General features: G+C 38.9%; 1 protein-coding gene across 1 annotated transcript in view; it reads right to left on the bottom strand.

Annotated features, from left to right (window-relative positions):
• The window catches only part of THSD7B (thrombospondin type 1 domain containing 7B), a 691,892-nt gene that overhangs the window by 494,533 nt on the left and 182,098 nt on the right, over positions 1-15,261 (bottom strand). Inside the window, exon 4 of the mRNA XM_063077053.1 lies at positions 14,884-15,053. Within this exon, the coding sequence (XP_062933123.1) occupies positions 14,884-15,053 (170 nt within the window). The remainder of the gene's footprint in view (positions 1-14,883; positions 15,054-15,261) is intronic.

Below are 15,261 nucleotides of genomic sequence, written 5' to 3'. Positions count from 1 at the left end.
CCAGGCCAGTGCCTGGGTCATGCCCTATTGACTATTAGACATTTTTAATTCTACCTTTTTCTAGAAAGAACAGGTCACATAATCTTATTACTGAAAGAAACTTTTCTGTGGGATCATATCCTTTCTAATTTTACAGATGAGGAAGTATTTTCATTTTAATGGAAAATTTAAAGGACATATTCCTTTCCTCTTCTAGGCTACTTACAATTTAATCTTACATTTGAGAAACACTTTCTACATACATAGAATATAACATTCATCATATTATACTCATGTAACTTCTTTTTATGTTTCTCTCTCCAAATTGACTTTGATCTGACACTTAAGGCTGATCTGTTCATCCCTCTGTCCCTACTATTTGGCATTGTGCATAGCCTATGGCAGGGCCTCAATAAATGTGTGAATACATGAAAAAAAAAAGACTTTAGTGCTTAGAAAATTTTTTTTAAAAAGATACTTTGTGCTTATTGTGTACTTATTCTGTGGCAGGCACTGTATTATGATTTTTCCTCCCTTTACATATGGAACATCTCATTTAATCCTGACATGTCTATTGCTATCTCCATTTTACAGATTAGAAAACTAGAGGCTTAGAGAGGGTGTGTTACTTGCCTAGCATTGTACAGCTAGAAAATGGGGGAGCTTGTGCTCAAACCTGGCAGTCCCCACTTCGGAGCCTAGATTCTTATTTACTAAGCTAATCAGACCTCGGTACCCCATATCACACCACATAATCCATACAGTCATAAAAACTAACTTCTAGCTTAACTTTAATAAATCCCAAGTACTCATTTATTTCTCAGAAAAAAGGAAAGGGGGTTTGGTAGACAGAACAATGGCCACCCAAATATGTTCACATCTCACTTCCTGTAACCAGTGAATATGTTAAGTTACCCAGCAAAGGGGAATTAACATTGTACATGGAACTAAGGTTCTTAATAAACTAACCTTCAGATGGGGAGATTATCCTATCCTGGATTGTCTGGGTGTACCAATGTAATCACAAGGGTTCTTGTAATGGAGGGAGGCAGAAGAGTTACAGTCTGAAACAGATTTGAAGGTGTTGTGCTGCTGGCTTTGAAGACAGAGGAAGAAGAGCCATGAGCCAGAGAATAAGGGAACCTATAAAAGCTGCGAAAGGCAAGGAACATATTCTCCCCCAGAGCCTCCAGAAGAAACACAGCCCTGCCAGCACCTTGATTTAGCCCAGTGAGAGCCATTTTGGACATCTGACCTCTGTAAGTGTCAGATAATAAATTTGTGTTATTTCGAGCCATAAATTGGTTGTAATTTGTTACAGCTTCAATAGGAAATCAACACAGGGGTGTAATAGAAAATAATGCCTGTTGGAGAGACAACTAGCTGTCCCTCAAAGATGTCTGATCTCCTTCCAAAGTGTACAGATGTTACTACAAAGTGGCTGCTCAGCCACAGGCCACACTTTTCAGGAACCTCTAACGTCATTCCTCAGCATCGAGACTGTGTGGCAATGACTAGTCTCCTCAGTAGACCCTGGATGTTCTGAGTCAAGCTATTTAAGTTCTGGGCCATAGTCCCTGAGCTCTCTGCTGCCTGGATAATGCAATGCTGTCTCCTAGCCACAAAAAAATAAAACTCATGCACAGAAAGGTTAACTAACTTGCCCAAGGCCACACAGTGTGGCTGGGACAGCATGAGTGTAAGGGCACTTGGAGCAAGTGTGAAGGGCAGGAGGGGCTGGATCACATACGGCCCAGTGAGTGATATTAATAAGTATGAGTTCCGGGGAAGCCACTGAAGTCATTTTGCATGGGAATGATATGCTCAGATAAGCTTTCTTGTAATATTGCTTTAGCAGCAGTATGGAAGAAAAAATAATCACTATTATAGTTAAGTGCTTATTATATAAGGCTCTGTTCTAAATGTATGTGTGTATGTGTGTGTTCATTAATCCTCACAGCACTTCTATGAGCTAGGGATTATCATTATGCCCATTTTACAGATGAGGAAATTGAAGGTAAAAAAAGATTAATAAACTTGTCCAAGGTTATACAGCTTATAAGTGATAGAGTGAGGATCCGGATAGAGGTAGTCTGTCTGCAGAGCTCATGGGCTGAACCACATAAATCATGTCCCTCTATTTATAAAGGGGCAAGAGTGGAAGGAGGGAAGTCAGTTAGGAAACTATTATAATAGTCCATATGAGAAATAGTGCTAGAAGTGGAGATAAATGGAAGTAAATAAACAAAATAGACAAATTGAATTTGGAGGTAGAATTAACAGAATTTGGTGATAGATTGAATGTGGGCAATATTGTTTTTTTCTCTCATCTCACACCATGGTAATCAATTCTGGACCAAATACATGGGGGCTTCTCCCCACCAGCAAGCAAGCATTAATTCTGCAGTGGACGCCAGCTGGATGTCCTCTAGTCCTCTAATCCAGTTCAATTCTGAAACTACATACCTGCAGATAGCATGATATCCCACAGGTTGAGGGCTCAGTCCCACAAGACTGTCCCCCACTTTCGATGCCAGTCACAAGCCCCAGGTTGTTTTACCTGTGTTTCTAACCAACCAGCTATAAATCAGGCTTCCTCCGACCCTCTCCTTGGGTTCGATTGATTTGCTAGAGCAGCTGCCAGAAGTCAGGGAAACACTTAACTTATGTTTACCAGTCTATTGTAAAGGATTTGACAAAGGATACAGATGAAGAGATGCATTCGGCAAGGTAGAGAAAAGGGGCACAGAGCTCCCATGCCCTCCCCAGGCGCACCACCCTCCAGCAACCTCCATGTTTTCAGCTTGATTTAGCCATTTCACAATGTATACATAAATCAAAACATGTTGTATGCTATAAATGCATAGAATTTTTACTTGTCAATTAAAACAATAAAAAGAAAGAAAAGAAAAGTAGATCTTAAAAAAATAAAATAAGCTATCATATATATTCCATGTATAAACACACAGGATCTTTGAATCAGAAGTTGCATTACAATTCAGCTGGTTTTCCAGCTTCTTTCTCTTAAGGGAGGAATTGACCCTTTCCCCAATGTGCCTGAGAAAATGACCAGAAGACACAAGGAGTCATTTAACTATTCTTAAACACATGCAGTTCTTACTAAGTGACTGTTCCCTCTTGAGAACAGAACCTGATGAGAAGTTTAAACTAGAGCATGGAAAAACACCAAAATACTAGAGTAAGTTGGTGAGAATGATACAAAACTTTCCTGCAGGAAGTTTCAGGCAATAAGTGCATATTTCTTGCCAGTGCATTCATGTATTTAACAAGGCTGAAGAAACAGATTTGGAAGCAACTTCATTTCAGAAATTGCATTGCCAAGAAGAACCTCATTACCTCTTGGCTAGGTGTTTGAGAAGAACCCAGTACAACTCACAGAATGAAGGTGAGCAAGACACTCAAATAAAGATTATAAATGCACTAGTCTCAGCATGTTTCTTCAAGTGCAGTCTTCTACCCTGAAAAAGACTATGTAACTGCTCATTAGTAAAGTGCAGGTGTATGTGAACAATTGGAATAAAGAGAGTTGTCCCAAAGTGAAAAGAAACACCTAAAATGGAAAAGTAAGACCACATGCATGGGTTTATGTTCACTTGTTCAAGAAACATCTAATGACTTCTTATCTACCTTTTGCCAGGCAATGTGCTAACTGCTGTGAAGTCTACCACAATTAGTAAAACTCTTCTTGCTTTCAAGATTTATGCAACATGGAAGAAGAAGGGAGGAGAAGAAACAGAAAAATCAAACTATGAGAAAGAGGAAATATGGGTATATAAAAGAAGAGGAAGAATAAAAAAGGTTAAGGGAAAATGAAAAGAAGGAATATGGAGGAGGAAGAGAAATAAAAGTTATTGTTTACCACTTTCACATACTTCCAGCCCATATTATGTCTCATCTATTGCAATAAGTCCTTAAAACAGTGTCTATCCTTCTTTCTTTCAGCACATATTTATTGACCATTATTGTAGCTGAAGTCCTCTAGAAAGTGGAGCCTATAATGAGAACATGAGTGTCAGTACTGTGTTTGGGAGGTGCAAGGCAGGTGGCAGTGAGGCAACAACAGGAGTAAAGCAGAGGCGGTATGAGGCTATGCTGTGTGATGACTACCATTCAACAGCAAACCATAAGACACACAGCAATCACTGGGCAGATTTGTGCTTTTGGCAAATAGGTCTTCCTTAAAAAGATTGCGAGAAGAAACTGCATGTGGGAAGAATCTACAGGTGCAGTGAGAATAGCCTGGCTCCCTCCTAACTCTTGTTTCCATTATTCAAAGTTCACTCCACAAGGAGTCAAGTCCCCTACACAACCAGGCCATATCTTCTAGATTGCAATATCCAGCCCCTCGGTTGCTACTCAGGAAGCCAGATCCCATGCACCACAACATGGTGTTTTATCCTTCATTAACAGTCTCAGAAGGAAGATGAAGTGGTTAAACTGTAGAGCATCAACCAAGAGAAAGAAAGAAGGTGGTAGAAGGAATATGAGCAGGTGCACAAAGCTTTAATTCAATACAAGCATCTTTTATGTTCCACAGAGTGTGCCAAATCCTGGGGAGACAATACTGAACAACACAGATGTGGTCCCTGACCTCACATACTTGCACAGCAGCCTGGTGAACAGTGCACACAAACAAGTAATCACAGTGCAGTGTGACTGAGTGCTATAGTGACTGAGGAACACAGACATCCATGTCATCTCAAAGCCTTCCCAGAAGAGACGATTTTTAATCAGCAGTTGTCCAGGTGATAGGTCTGAGCCAGAGAGTAAGCCTGTGATGGTGGGAGAAATGAGGGTGACCTTATGAGAGTGGACAGTGGTCAGAGACTGGCTCCAAAGGCCTAAACTGTGGAAGATGTTCAGAAGTGTTGGAGTTCAGAGTGCTGGACAGAAATGGAGAGGTTAATAGTCCACTTCCTACTATCTCATGGTTTAATCATCATAAGGCCTAAAATTACAGCCTACAATTCTACCTGTCTACCCTGAATCCACAGGTCTAACCTTCCTCACCCTATATTTATGTCCAGCTTGACTGCTGGTCTTACTTAACACGTTCTATGTCTTCACTCACATGGCTTGCTTCACCTGGGATTCTGCCCCCTTCACATGAACACCTGTCTAAATCATGTCCTCCCTTTCAGGCCCAGGGAAAAGCTTTTTTATCTACAAATCTACCCTACGTCTCCCACACCCTACTGGTTTAATCTCTCCTTCCTAAAATTCCCATTTTCTCTTAAGGTGCTTATCTAATTTCTTCAGTTATTTGTTTAACTGTCTTATCTCCCCTCCTAGACAGTTAAAGAGATCAAAAGTAACACGGATAGAAATAAACAATTTGACACCATTTATGGTTTCGATAGTCTGTTTTCTCTGGAGAACAACAGAGGATATATTTAACTCTGGAAATTATTTAGGAATCAACTAACATGTCATGGGCCAAAACCACGGGGCAAAGGCACCATTTCAGTCCAAGCTGATCTCCGTGGCCCACGACCCTCCTTGTTTTTTTCTTCTTTGCTTTCTCTCTGATCTTTTCACTGGGCCATTTCCATCCCTCGTGATCCTCATATCTTTAATTTTATCTGATTGCATTCTGGGCCCTCTGGCCACCTGGCTTTAGCATGGAATGCTGACATCCAGACAGCAGATCATTTTCGCTTTGTCAATCATAAAACAATTCCTTTCTCTGTGCTACACAAAAAGCAAAAAGAATGCAACAAAACTCAACATGTCATTCTCTCATTTTGAGGAGTTTTCCATTTTAAATTCCATAAGTATTTTCTATCTGCCTTGGGAATACAAAGAAGGATCCCCAGCATGGCCTTCAAAAGGCTCTGCAGCCAAATGGGTGACAAAGACAATAATGCCAGGGTTAGAAATCAGGAAGAAAGTGATGTGTTGTTACGGGAGTATGGATTTAGCAGTACAGGATTAGGAGAGCTGAAATATTACTGGTAAACCACTGGGAAAATCCAAATTCATACCTAGTTCTAGGTCCTTTGACAATCTCCTTCCTCTGTGATGCCACATGCTTTGGTTTCAGTAACACAAAATTGAATTATCAATTTAGTTATATCAATTTTGAGGAAATATATAACACATTGTGTAGAGGAGAACAAGTTCTCTTCCTTTTGGAAGATCAAATTAAACAAGACCTACATGTCATCCAAAAAGCCTATTTTTCCACAAGCCATCTATTTTTCCCTGAAGCAACCTCTGCTCAGTGCTAAGCTTTCTTCTCAAATATCCTGCCTCTCTCATTTGTCGAAGGCAGCTCTTTCCTGCTCTCATTTAAATCATGTGAATTATACCTTGAGCTAAATAAATTAGGAAAATTTTAATGTCAAGAACAGCCTGATAATTTAATGAATGCTCAAAGTACAAACTCTTCAATATTTTTGCTAAGCACAGTAATTCAATAAACATTTGCAAATCGCACTAAGATAAGTTTGTTACTCTTGATTAAGAAAATCACTAAACTTAGATACAAATGCAATCAAACAGAACTAGTAGACACCAATTTCAATTTGGACTCCTGGTGACCTAGTTGTCTGTAAGTATTTAATGTTTCCCCCCCCCCCTCCTTTTCTAAACTTTTGTCAGCTTTATACTTTTGGAGAGAATATTTAAAATATATTCATACCACTTTGGGTAGTATGGACATTTTCACTATGTTGATTCTTCCAATCCAAGAGCATGGAATATCTTTCCATCTTCTTGTATCCTCTCTAATTTCTCTCAGCAGTGGTTTGTAGTTCTCATTATAGAGATTTTTCACCTCCTTGGTTAACTCAATTCCTAAGTATTTTATTTTTTTGGTGGCTATTGTAAATGGGCAGGCTTTCTTGATTTCTCCTTCTGCATGTTCACTATTGGAGAAAAGAAATGCTACTGATTTTTGTGTGTTGATTTTGTATCCTGCTACTGTGCTGAAATCATTTATCAATTCCAACAGTTTTTTTGTAGAGGTTTTAGGCTGTTCGATATATAGGATCATGTCATCTGCAAACAGGGACAGTTTGACTTCATCTTTTCCAATCTGGATGCCCTTTATTTCCTTCTCTTCTCTGATTGCTCTGGCTAGTACTTCCAACACTATGTTGAATAGGAGTGGTGAGAGTGGGCATCCTTGTCTAGTGCCTGTTCTTAAAGGAAAAGCTTTCAGCTTTTCCCCATTCAGGATGATATTGGCAGTGGGTTTGTCATATATGGCTTTAATTATGTTGAGATACTTTCCCTCTATACCTAACTTATTGAGGGTCTTTGTCATGAATGAGTGCTGAACTTTATCAAATGCTTTTTCAGCATCTATAGAGATGATCATATGGTCCTTGTGTTTGAGTTTATTAATATGGTGTATCACATTTATTGATTTGCGTATGTTGAACCAACCTTGCATCCCTGGGATGAATCCCACTTGATCGTGATGAATAATTTTTCGTATGTGTTGCTGTATTCTGTTTGCTAGTATTTTAGTGAGGATTTTTGCATGTGATATACAAATTCAATGCAATCCCCATCAAAATTCCAAAGACATTTTTCTCAGAAATGGAAAAAACTATTCAGACCTTTATATGGAACAATAAAAGACCACGAATAGCCAAAGCAATGCTCAGGAACAATAAAAGACCACGAATAGCCAAAGCAATGCTCAGCAAAAAAAATAAAGCTGGAGGCATAACACTACCTGACTTTAAGCTATACTACAAAGCTATAATAACCAAAACAGTATGGTACTGGCATAAAAACAGACACACTGACCAATGGAATAGAATAGAGAATCCAGAAATCAACCCACACACTTACTGCCATCTGATCTTTGACAAAGGCACCAAACCTATTCACTGGGGAAGGGACTGCCTCTTCAGCAAGTGGTGCTGGGATAACTGGATATCGATATGCAGGAGAATGAAACTAGATCCATACCTCTCACCGTATACTAAAATCAACTCAAAATGGATTAAGGATTTAAATATACACCCTGAGACAATAAAACTTCTTAAAGAAAACATAGGGGAAACACTTCAGGAAATAGGACTGGGCACAGACTTCATGAATACGACCCCAAAAGCACGGGCAACCAAAGGAAAAATAAACAAATGGGATTATATCAAACTAAAAAGCTTCTGCACAGCAAAAGAAACAATTAAAAGAGTTAAAAGACAACCAACAGAGTGGGAGAAAATATTTGCAAAATATACATCTGACAAAGGATTAATATCCAGAATATATAAGGAACTCAAACAACTTTACAAGAAGAAAACAAGCAACCCAATTAAAAAATGGGCAAAAGAGCTAAGTAGGCATTTCTCTAAGGAAGATATCCAAATGGCCAACAGACATATGAAAAAATGCTCAACATCACTCAGCATCCGGGAAATGCAAATCAAAACCACATTGAGATACCATCTAACCCCAGTTAGGATGGCTAAAATCCAAAAGACTATGAACGATAAATGCTGGCGAGGCTGCGGAGAAAAGGGAACTCTCATACATTGTTGGTGGGACTGCAAAATGGTGCAGCCTCTATGGAAAATGGTATGGAGGTTCCTTAAACAATTGCAAATAGATCTACCATACGACCCAGCCATCCCACTGTTGGGAATATACCCAGAGGAATGGAAATCATCAAGTCGAAGGTATACCTGTTCCCCAATGTTCATCGCAGCACTCTTTACAATAGCCAAGAGTTGGAACCAGCCCAAATGCCCATCATCAGATGAGTGGATACGGAAAATGTGGTACATCTACACAATGGAATACTACTCAGCTATAAAAACGAATGAAATATTGCCATTTGCAACAACATGGATGGACCTTGAGAGAATTATATTAAGTGAAACAAGTCAGGCACAGAAAGAGAAATACCACATGTTCTCACTTATTGGAGGGAGCTAAAAATTAATATATAAATTCACACACACACATACACACATACACACACAAACCGGGGGGCGGGGAGGAAGAAGATATAACAACCACAATTATTTGAAGTTGATACAACAAACAAACAGAAAGGACATTGTTGGGGGGGAGGGGGGGAGGGGGGAGGGAGGGAGGTTTTGGTGATGGGGAGCATTAATCAGCTACAATGTATATCGACAAAATAAAATTTAAAAAAAAAAATAAATAAATAAAAATAAAAAAATAAAAAAAAAAATAAAATAAATAAAATAAAATGACAGAAGGCTGAAAAAATAAAATAAAATAAAATAAAATAAAATAAAATAAAATATATTCATACATATATGTTATATGGTCTATGTTTGCCTCTGCAAAAAAGTAGGGATTAAACAATGGGATATGCAGTGTTACTTTCACCAACTTTCCTACTTCCTTTCATTTACAGGCAACAGTTTGGGAAATAAAGGTGCCCAAGCCCAGCCTATAGCAGTGTGGCGTTCTAAGTATTCTCACACAAGGAGATGGAGCCGACACTAGAGATCTGGAGCATCTGTGGATCTAGGATCCTGTATCAATAACCTATGGACAAACAGACTCTCAAATCTCAAACTGTATTCTAGACAACTTGTAGGTTCAACATATATGCAAAGAGCTAATGCAGCCTAATGGAAAGATCCCCAAGAATTTGACTTAGTAAGTTCCCTTCTCCCTCATCTTCCTCTTCCTTTTTCTTCCCTTCATCCTCCTCCTCTTCTTTCTCTTTCTCTGTTTCTCCTCCTTCTCCTCCTTAAGGACATACGAGTGATCACCTGCCTTCCCTCCAACCTTCTCGCCCCTTTCATCACTGCCTGTTTCACAGCCAAGATCCCAAAGACCTGCCTGTTGATAATCACCTTCAGATCCTCTTTGCTGACTTTCTCCTACACCCATGATCCCAATAATTGAGGATGTTTCCAAGGTAGAAAGATTACAAGCCTTGAGCCTTATCTCTCTCAGCCTTATGTGAACTGTCATCAAATATCCTGTTGTTAATTAGCAAAGATTATTTCATTCAGTTATCTCTGCTTCTCTGTTAGCATAAAGCAAGAGAAAATGCTATAACCCCATTTAAACAGTCTCATTTCTCCTCTAAGGTTGACACTAAGGGGAGGTCTTAGCACACTACTTTCCCGACAACTTATTCTCACACCCAAATGAGTTTACTGACTTTAAAAACAATTTCTAAAGACAGGTAAAGGGCATTTCCAATCCCTTAAATGACAGTGGAATATCTCGCTCAATGGCCCCTTAAGAAATCTGTTCTGAATGTAAATTATTTCATATCTCAAAAACTTCTTGGATAATCAGATAAGTTTGCAAGTAGGACATGGCCACTCATGAGAATTCTCTTAGCATACTAACATTTTTACTTTCTTATATACAGCTGAGAAACAAGATTTCTTCTCCGTTTAAATGCCAGCAGTGGGGGCAAAAAGGGTGCAGCAGGTACCCATACTCTCAAAAATAAAATCTTAACTCCAGAATAGCCCAGAAGGCCTAGTTTTCCAGCATCACTGCAACTTCCTTATTCCCTGAGTCCTCCTCACGCCAGTGCGCACGCCACCACCGAACATGAACTCTTCCATTCCTTCTCCTGTGTCCTCCCTGCTTAGAACATTCTTTCCTAGTTATCCTCCAAACTGCCTTCAAGCTGTACTTCCATTCTGAATATTACCCTCAGGCGTCATTAAATGGTTTTAACCATGTTATGTGTGCAATGATCACAAGACTTAAGTCACTATAGCATAATTATTCGTTCAAGTGCTATTCCAATTAAAAGACTATACATTGCTGGGGGGGGGGGCGCCTTTATAATAGCAGTGCCCAGTACATAGACTAAAACACAGCTGGCATTTTATTTTTGACAAAAAATGAATGTTTGATTGTCAACCAATTTTACATGTCATTTAAAATGAAATTAATGAACTAGACGGCAGGTACACCATTTATGTGGCTTATCAACGTTCCTTTCAAGTCAGAATTAAAACCCAGAATCCTTAACATGTTAAGTATTCACTAATTAGCATTCCAGGACATTCCCTCATCTGTTCATGTATTTCCTTAATGTCAATCCCAGGCCCAGCGCGATCAACACAATCTTACTGGGGTGTAGGGGGCAACTAGGGGCAACTAACAATTCAAAGCTAAACTGCACCCTGTTCTTAACATATCTGTATCCATTTGGTGCGAATAATAACTCTGAAATATACTTTTTAAAAAACCCAAGCTGTGTTCTTGTGTTCTGCTCAACTACAACCACACCAACATCTTTTCCTGATTATTAAACTTTATTTTCTTTCTCTCTCTCTCTCAATCTCTCTCTCTCTTTTTCAGTGACACCATACAAATGCATTCCCTTCCCTTTCTGTGCTATTTTGCTACGTATCTGTTGATATATCACTCTCTAGGCCACAAGGTCATACAGGGAACAAATTTGACCTGGTCTTCATTAGAATTTGAAGGTACATTCCTTGTTTCATGTCTTATCTTCTGAGAAATGACCCTTGCATGCAGGTTGAGTGGCTTTAATTTCAGCTGAGAAAAGCGCAAGCAGAAAGTGCTTTTACCAAATCCAAGCTTTTAAGGTTTACAGGTAAGCATCACTATTTTTGATGCTTCTGGATTATAAAAGAGAAACACAATCCTCTCTAAAACAACTGCTAAGCAAAATCATAAATAGCCCTCCACATTTTTGCTTTGGTTAATATTCTGATAATACTTCTCATATTGATTGTTATAGTACTATGTTGCCTACACACTGAACAACAGTAGCAGGTAAATATGCCATAAGTGCCATTATGCTGTTCCTGCAAATACCATGAACTGAGGTCAAATGGGAAATGGGACATCCGCAAGAACAAGCTATCAGCAAAATCATGTCAATATCAGGATTCAGCCTCAGCCTCCAACCTAGGCCAAGAGATTTGGAAGCCCTTAACAGGGAACTGGAATTCTTTTTATTTTTTATTTTTTTATTCTGGCATCTAGAAATTCTATTGCACTTGATTGCATGCAAAATTCATGGAAATGGAGCTTGTTCTTTTCCCTTAAGATTGTAGATTCATCTAAGATCAGATTCTTGGAATGCAGAGCAGCTCACTCACAGTGGATAGTGGGATTCTATAGGGAGGAAAAGTCAAGCAATTACACTCCAGAGAGACAACAAAGAGAATATCCTGTGTCTAAGGGAAAATTAACCTTGTGGGGAAGTCAATTGTGACTGAGAAACGAGTGTCCATAATCAATCCTACTAAAATGTTTTTTTCCTCCAAAATATCTAACATGGAAAAATAAATAAATAAAACCTGATGTTCACAAAAACTGAAATGCAAGAAATGTCACCAATTTGGGCCTTTATCACTACATGAGAAGAAAAGGTTAGAAATATTTAAATTCTGCCTACTTAATTTGGCAAACACTCACTAATCCCTTACAGTAGGAATTAAATTGGTCTCTTGTTTTTAACATGGGTCAAGAAGAAATTCTCATATTGCCAGGTTTATCAAGGTGTATCTGTAAATGATAAGAGTAAGAAATGAAGGCCTTTATAAGAAAGGGAAGTAATGGGTGAACAATCCTGGTGGTTTGTTTCCACACAAGAGCAAAATGAAACCTTTTATAATAACTACAAAAGTAAGTAGTAAGTTAACAGTGTGCCTTTTATGACAACTATACTATCCAACATAATTTTGCTCACTGTATTCAACTTTGGACAAGAGCACATGGTCATGTTACACATCGATTTGTTTACATCTCGGCCTCACATCTAGACTATCCCCCTGAGAACTGGACGATCAGATAGACTTAGGATTTTCTAAGTACTTTCTGCTTCCATGGGAACTCAGGTATTAAGCAAGGTATGACTTGGCATAAGATTTTTTCCTGTTTTTTAGATGCTTGAAACAGATTGCACCAGGGCTTAATAGGCTGCCAAATCAGCAATTAACACACCTTCTCTATTTACAACCCCTCCCCACCATGTAGCATTTAATTCTCAACTGTAGAACTTCATCTTTCCACTTTCTTCCTAATTATAATCTACCAGCCCAGTATGTTTCCATTAAGAATGCTGGAAAGATTAAGAGCAGAGAAACTTTAGAAAGAGGTGAGCCATAAGAAAATCTATTTCTACAAAAGAATGTTTAGAAAGATGAAAATTTCACTAGCTGCTTAAAAGTTGAAGCTGAAAATAAGTAGGTCATAATATATCAATTCTACACAATTTTAATTTATGTGTTGATCCCCGAATACCCTAGAACTGTAGACGACAGTAACAGTGGGGAAGAGAGCAGGATGAAAAGACCACCAAGGTTTAAAAGAATAATATGGAACTTTTTATTTAAATTCTGTTCCTCCAAATTCAAAGGAGTAAGGATAGTTACGTTTTGCACTGAAACAGAAAGAAAGTTGTCACTTTCCAAAAGTGAAATTAGAGAAGGAAGAAAATTGAACTATTATTTACTGCTCGGCCCTAAAAAAGAATGAAATCCTGTTATTCACAGCAACATGAACGAGCCTGGAAGACATTATGGTAAGTGAAATAAGCCTGGCATCTAAAGACAAATACCTTCTCTCACATGGAAGCTAAAAGGAAAAAAAAAAAAAAAAAAGAGTTGAGCTTATAGAAGTAGAAAGTAGAATTGTGGTTACTAGAGGCTGTGAAGAGGAGGGCAGAGGGGCCTAGGGAGAGGTTGGTTAACAGAAATAAAGTCACAGCGAGGTAGGAAGAATAAGTTCTAGTAGTCTACAGTAGTGCTAGGCATCTATAATTAACAATAATTTATGCTATCTTCTCAAATGACTAGAAATAGAAGAGAGGAGCTAAAATGTTCTCATCACAAAGAAATGATATATTTTTGCGATGATGAATATGCTGATAACCCTAATTTACTCATCCCATATTGTATACATGTATTGAAATACAACTCTGGACCCCATAAATACATACAATCAATACGTGTCAATTAAAAAATTAAAAACTGTAAATGTGCCTCTTTAACTTCAATTGTTGAAGCAAAATGCTAAGAGGTCCATAAAGATTATCCCATAAGGGGCATCATGCAAGGCTGTGGTCATAGATGCCTTTGGGACTCTGAGAGGCCATGTCATCAAACAAAACAAGATGTCTAGCATGAAAGGCTTTACAGAATAAAAACGATGCATTAACACAGCAAGAAAACTTGCACCTTGCCTTCCTAACTGAAGTACATAGTAGAAATGCATATGCACAGTTGGCAGCCCAAGGAAACATTCCTGCCTTGACCACTTCTGCAGGGGGACTGCTCATGATCTCCAGTGTGGCTGGAACAGGCCACACATTCTTCTATGAATCAACTGACTTAAGTACATCTGAGCAAGTTTCCCCGTCTCTACGTGATCACTAGCCCAAACTCTGAAACAAGGGGACTAGTGCTGAGGTCGTACCTGCCTAATAGAGGGTCTGACAGGGAGGAAGCTACTGCTTTCTCCCCCTCCTCCCCACCCTAATTCTTCAGACAAATTAAAATTTGGCAATAAAACAGTAGATTCTTGACATTTGAAAGAGATATGTCAGTAGGAATTCCCATATTCACAAATTCACAAAAATATACTCTGAGAAAAAAAATAATAAAAGGGCTTGCTATTCACTGATAGGAACTGATTCACTCCAGCATACCAGCCCCTTAGCCTGCCGCATTCATTTGTGCTACCACCTTTGGTACATTTTCTCATTTAACTTTCACAATGACTCTTTGGAGGCCAATGTTATTATAATTACTACTATTTTTAACTATTCCAAATTGTTTCGAGTAGAAGAACTTGGAGGGGGGGGTTGCAAAAAGTCTGCAGAACAAATATAAAATCTGTGATTGCTAAGGATCCGATTTATCAAGACGAATACTAGGAGATGGTGCTGGAGTTGATTTCCTTTCCAACTAGTCCCCAGAACTGGCTGCCTACCTTCCTTGGCCCTCTGTGCAGCGGCCGCTGGTATGCTCTGGGCACAGTACACCTCCCGGGTCTGGATCCCACCGCCACAAACAGGTCCTGTCACATGCCAATGGGGGTCCTGCTGCTCGAGGAGGAGAGAGACTTGGCATTCCTTCCACTCAGAGGTTCTCCAGGAATACCTGTTTGATTTGATTTATTTAAAAGAAGAAGAAGAAGTAAGGAAAATATACAGTTCTAAAGGAAACTTAAGTCATGACATCAAGTGTCATAATCTCTCTTCCTAGGGCCAAGTCTTTACCTGTGGGTAAAGAAGTCTACTGGCTTTGAATCATAAATCCCTTTTATTTCCTAGAGAAAATCCAGCTGCCCGTCATGGTAACAGACAGA

The sequence above is a fragment of the Cynocephalus volans genome, chromosome 1 (assembly GCF_027409185.1).
Source record: "Cynocephalus volans isolate mCynVol1 chromosome 1, mCynVol1.pri, whole genome shotgun sequence".
In the NCBI taxonomy this organism is placed as follows: Eukaryota; Metazoa; Chordata; class Mammalia; order Dermoptera; family Cynocephalidae; genus Cynocephalus; species Cynocephalus volans.
This window is presented reverse-complemented; position numbering and strand designations above follow the sequence as displayed.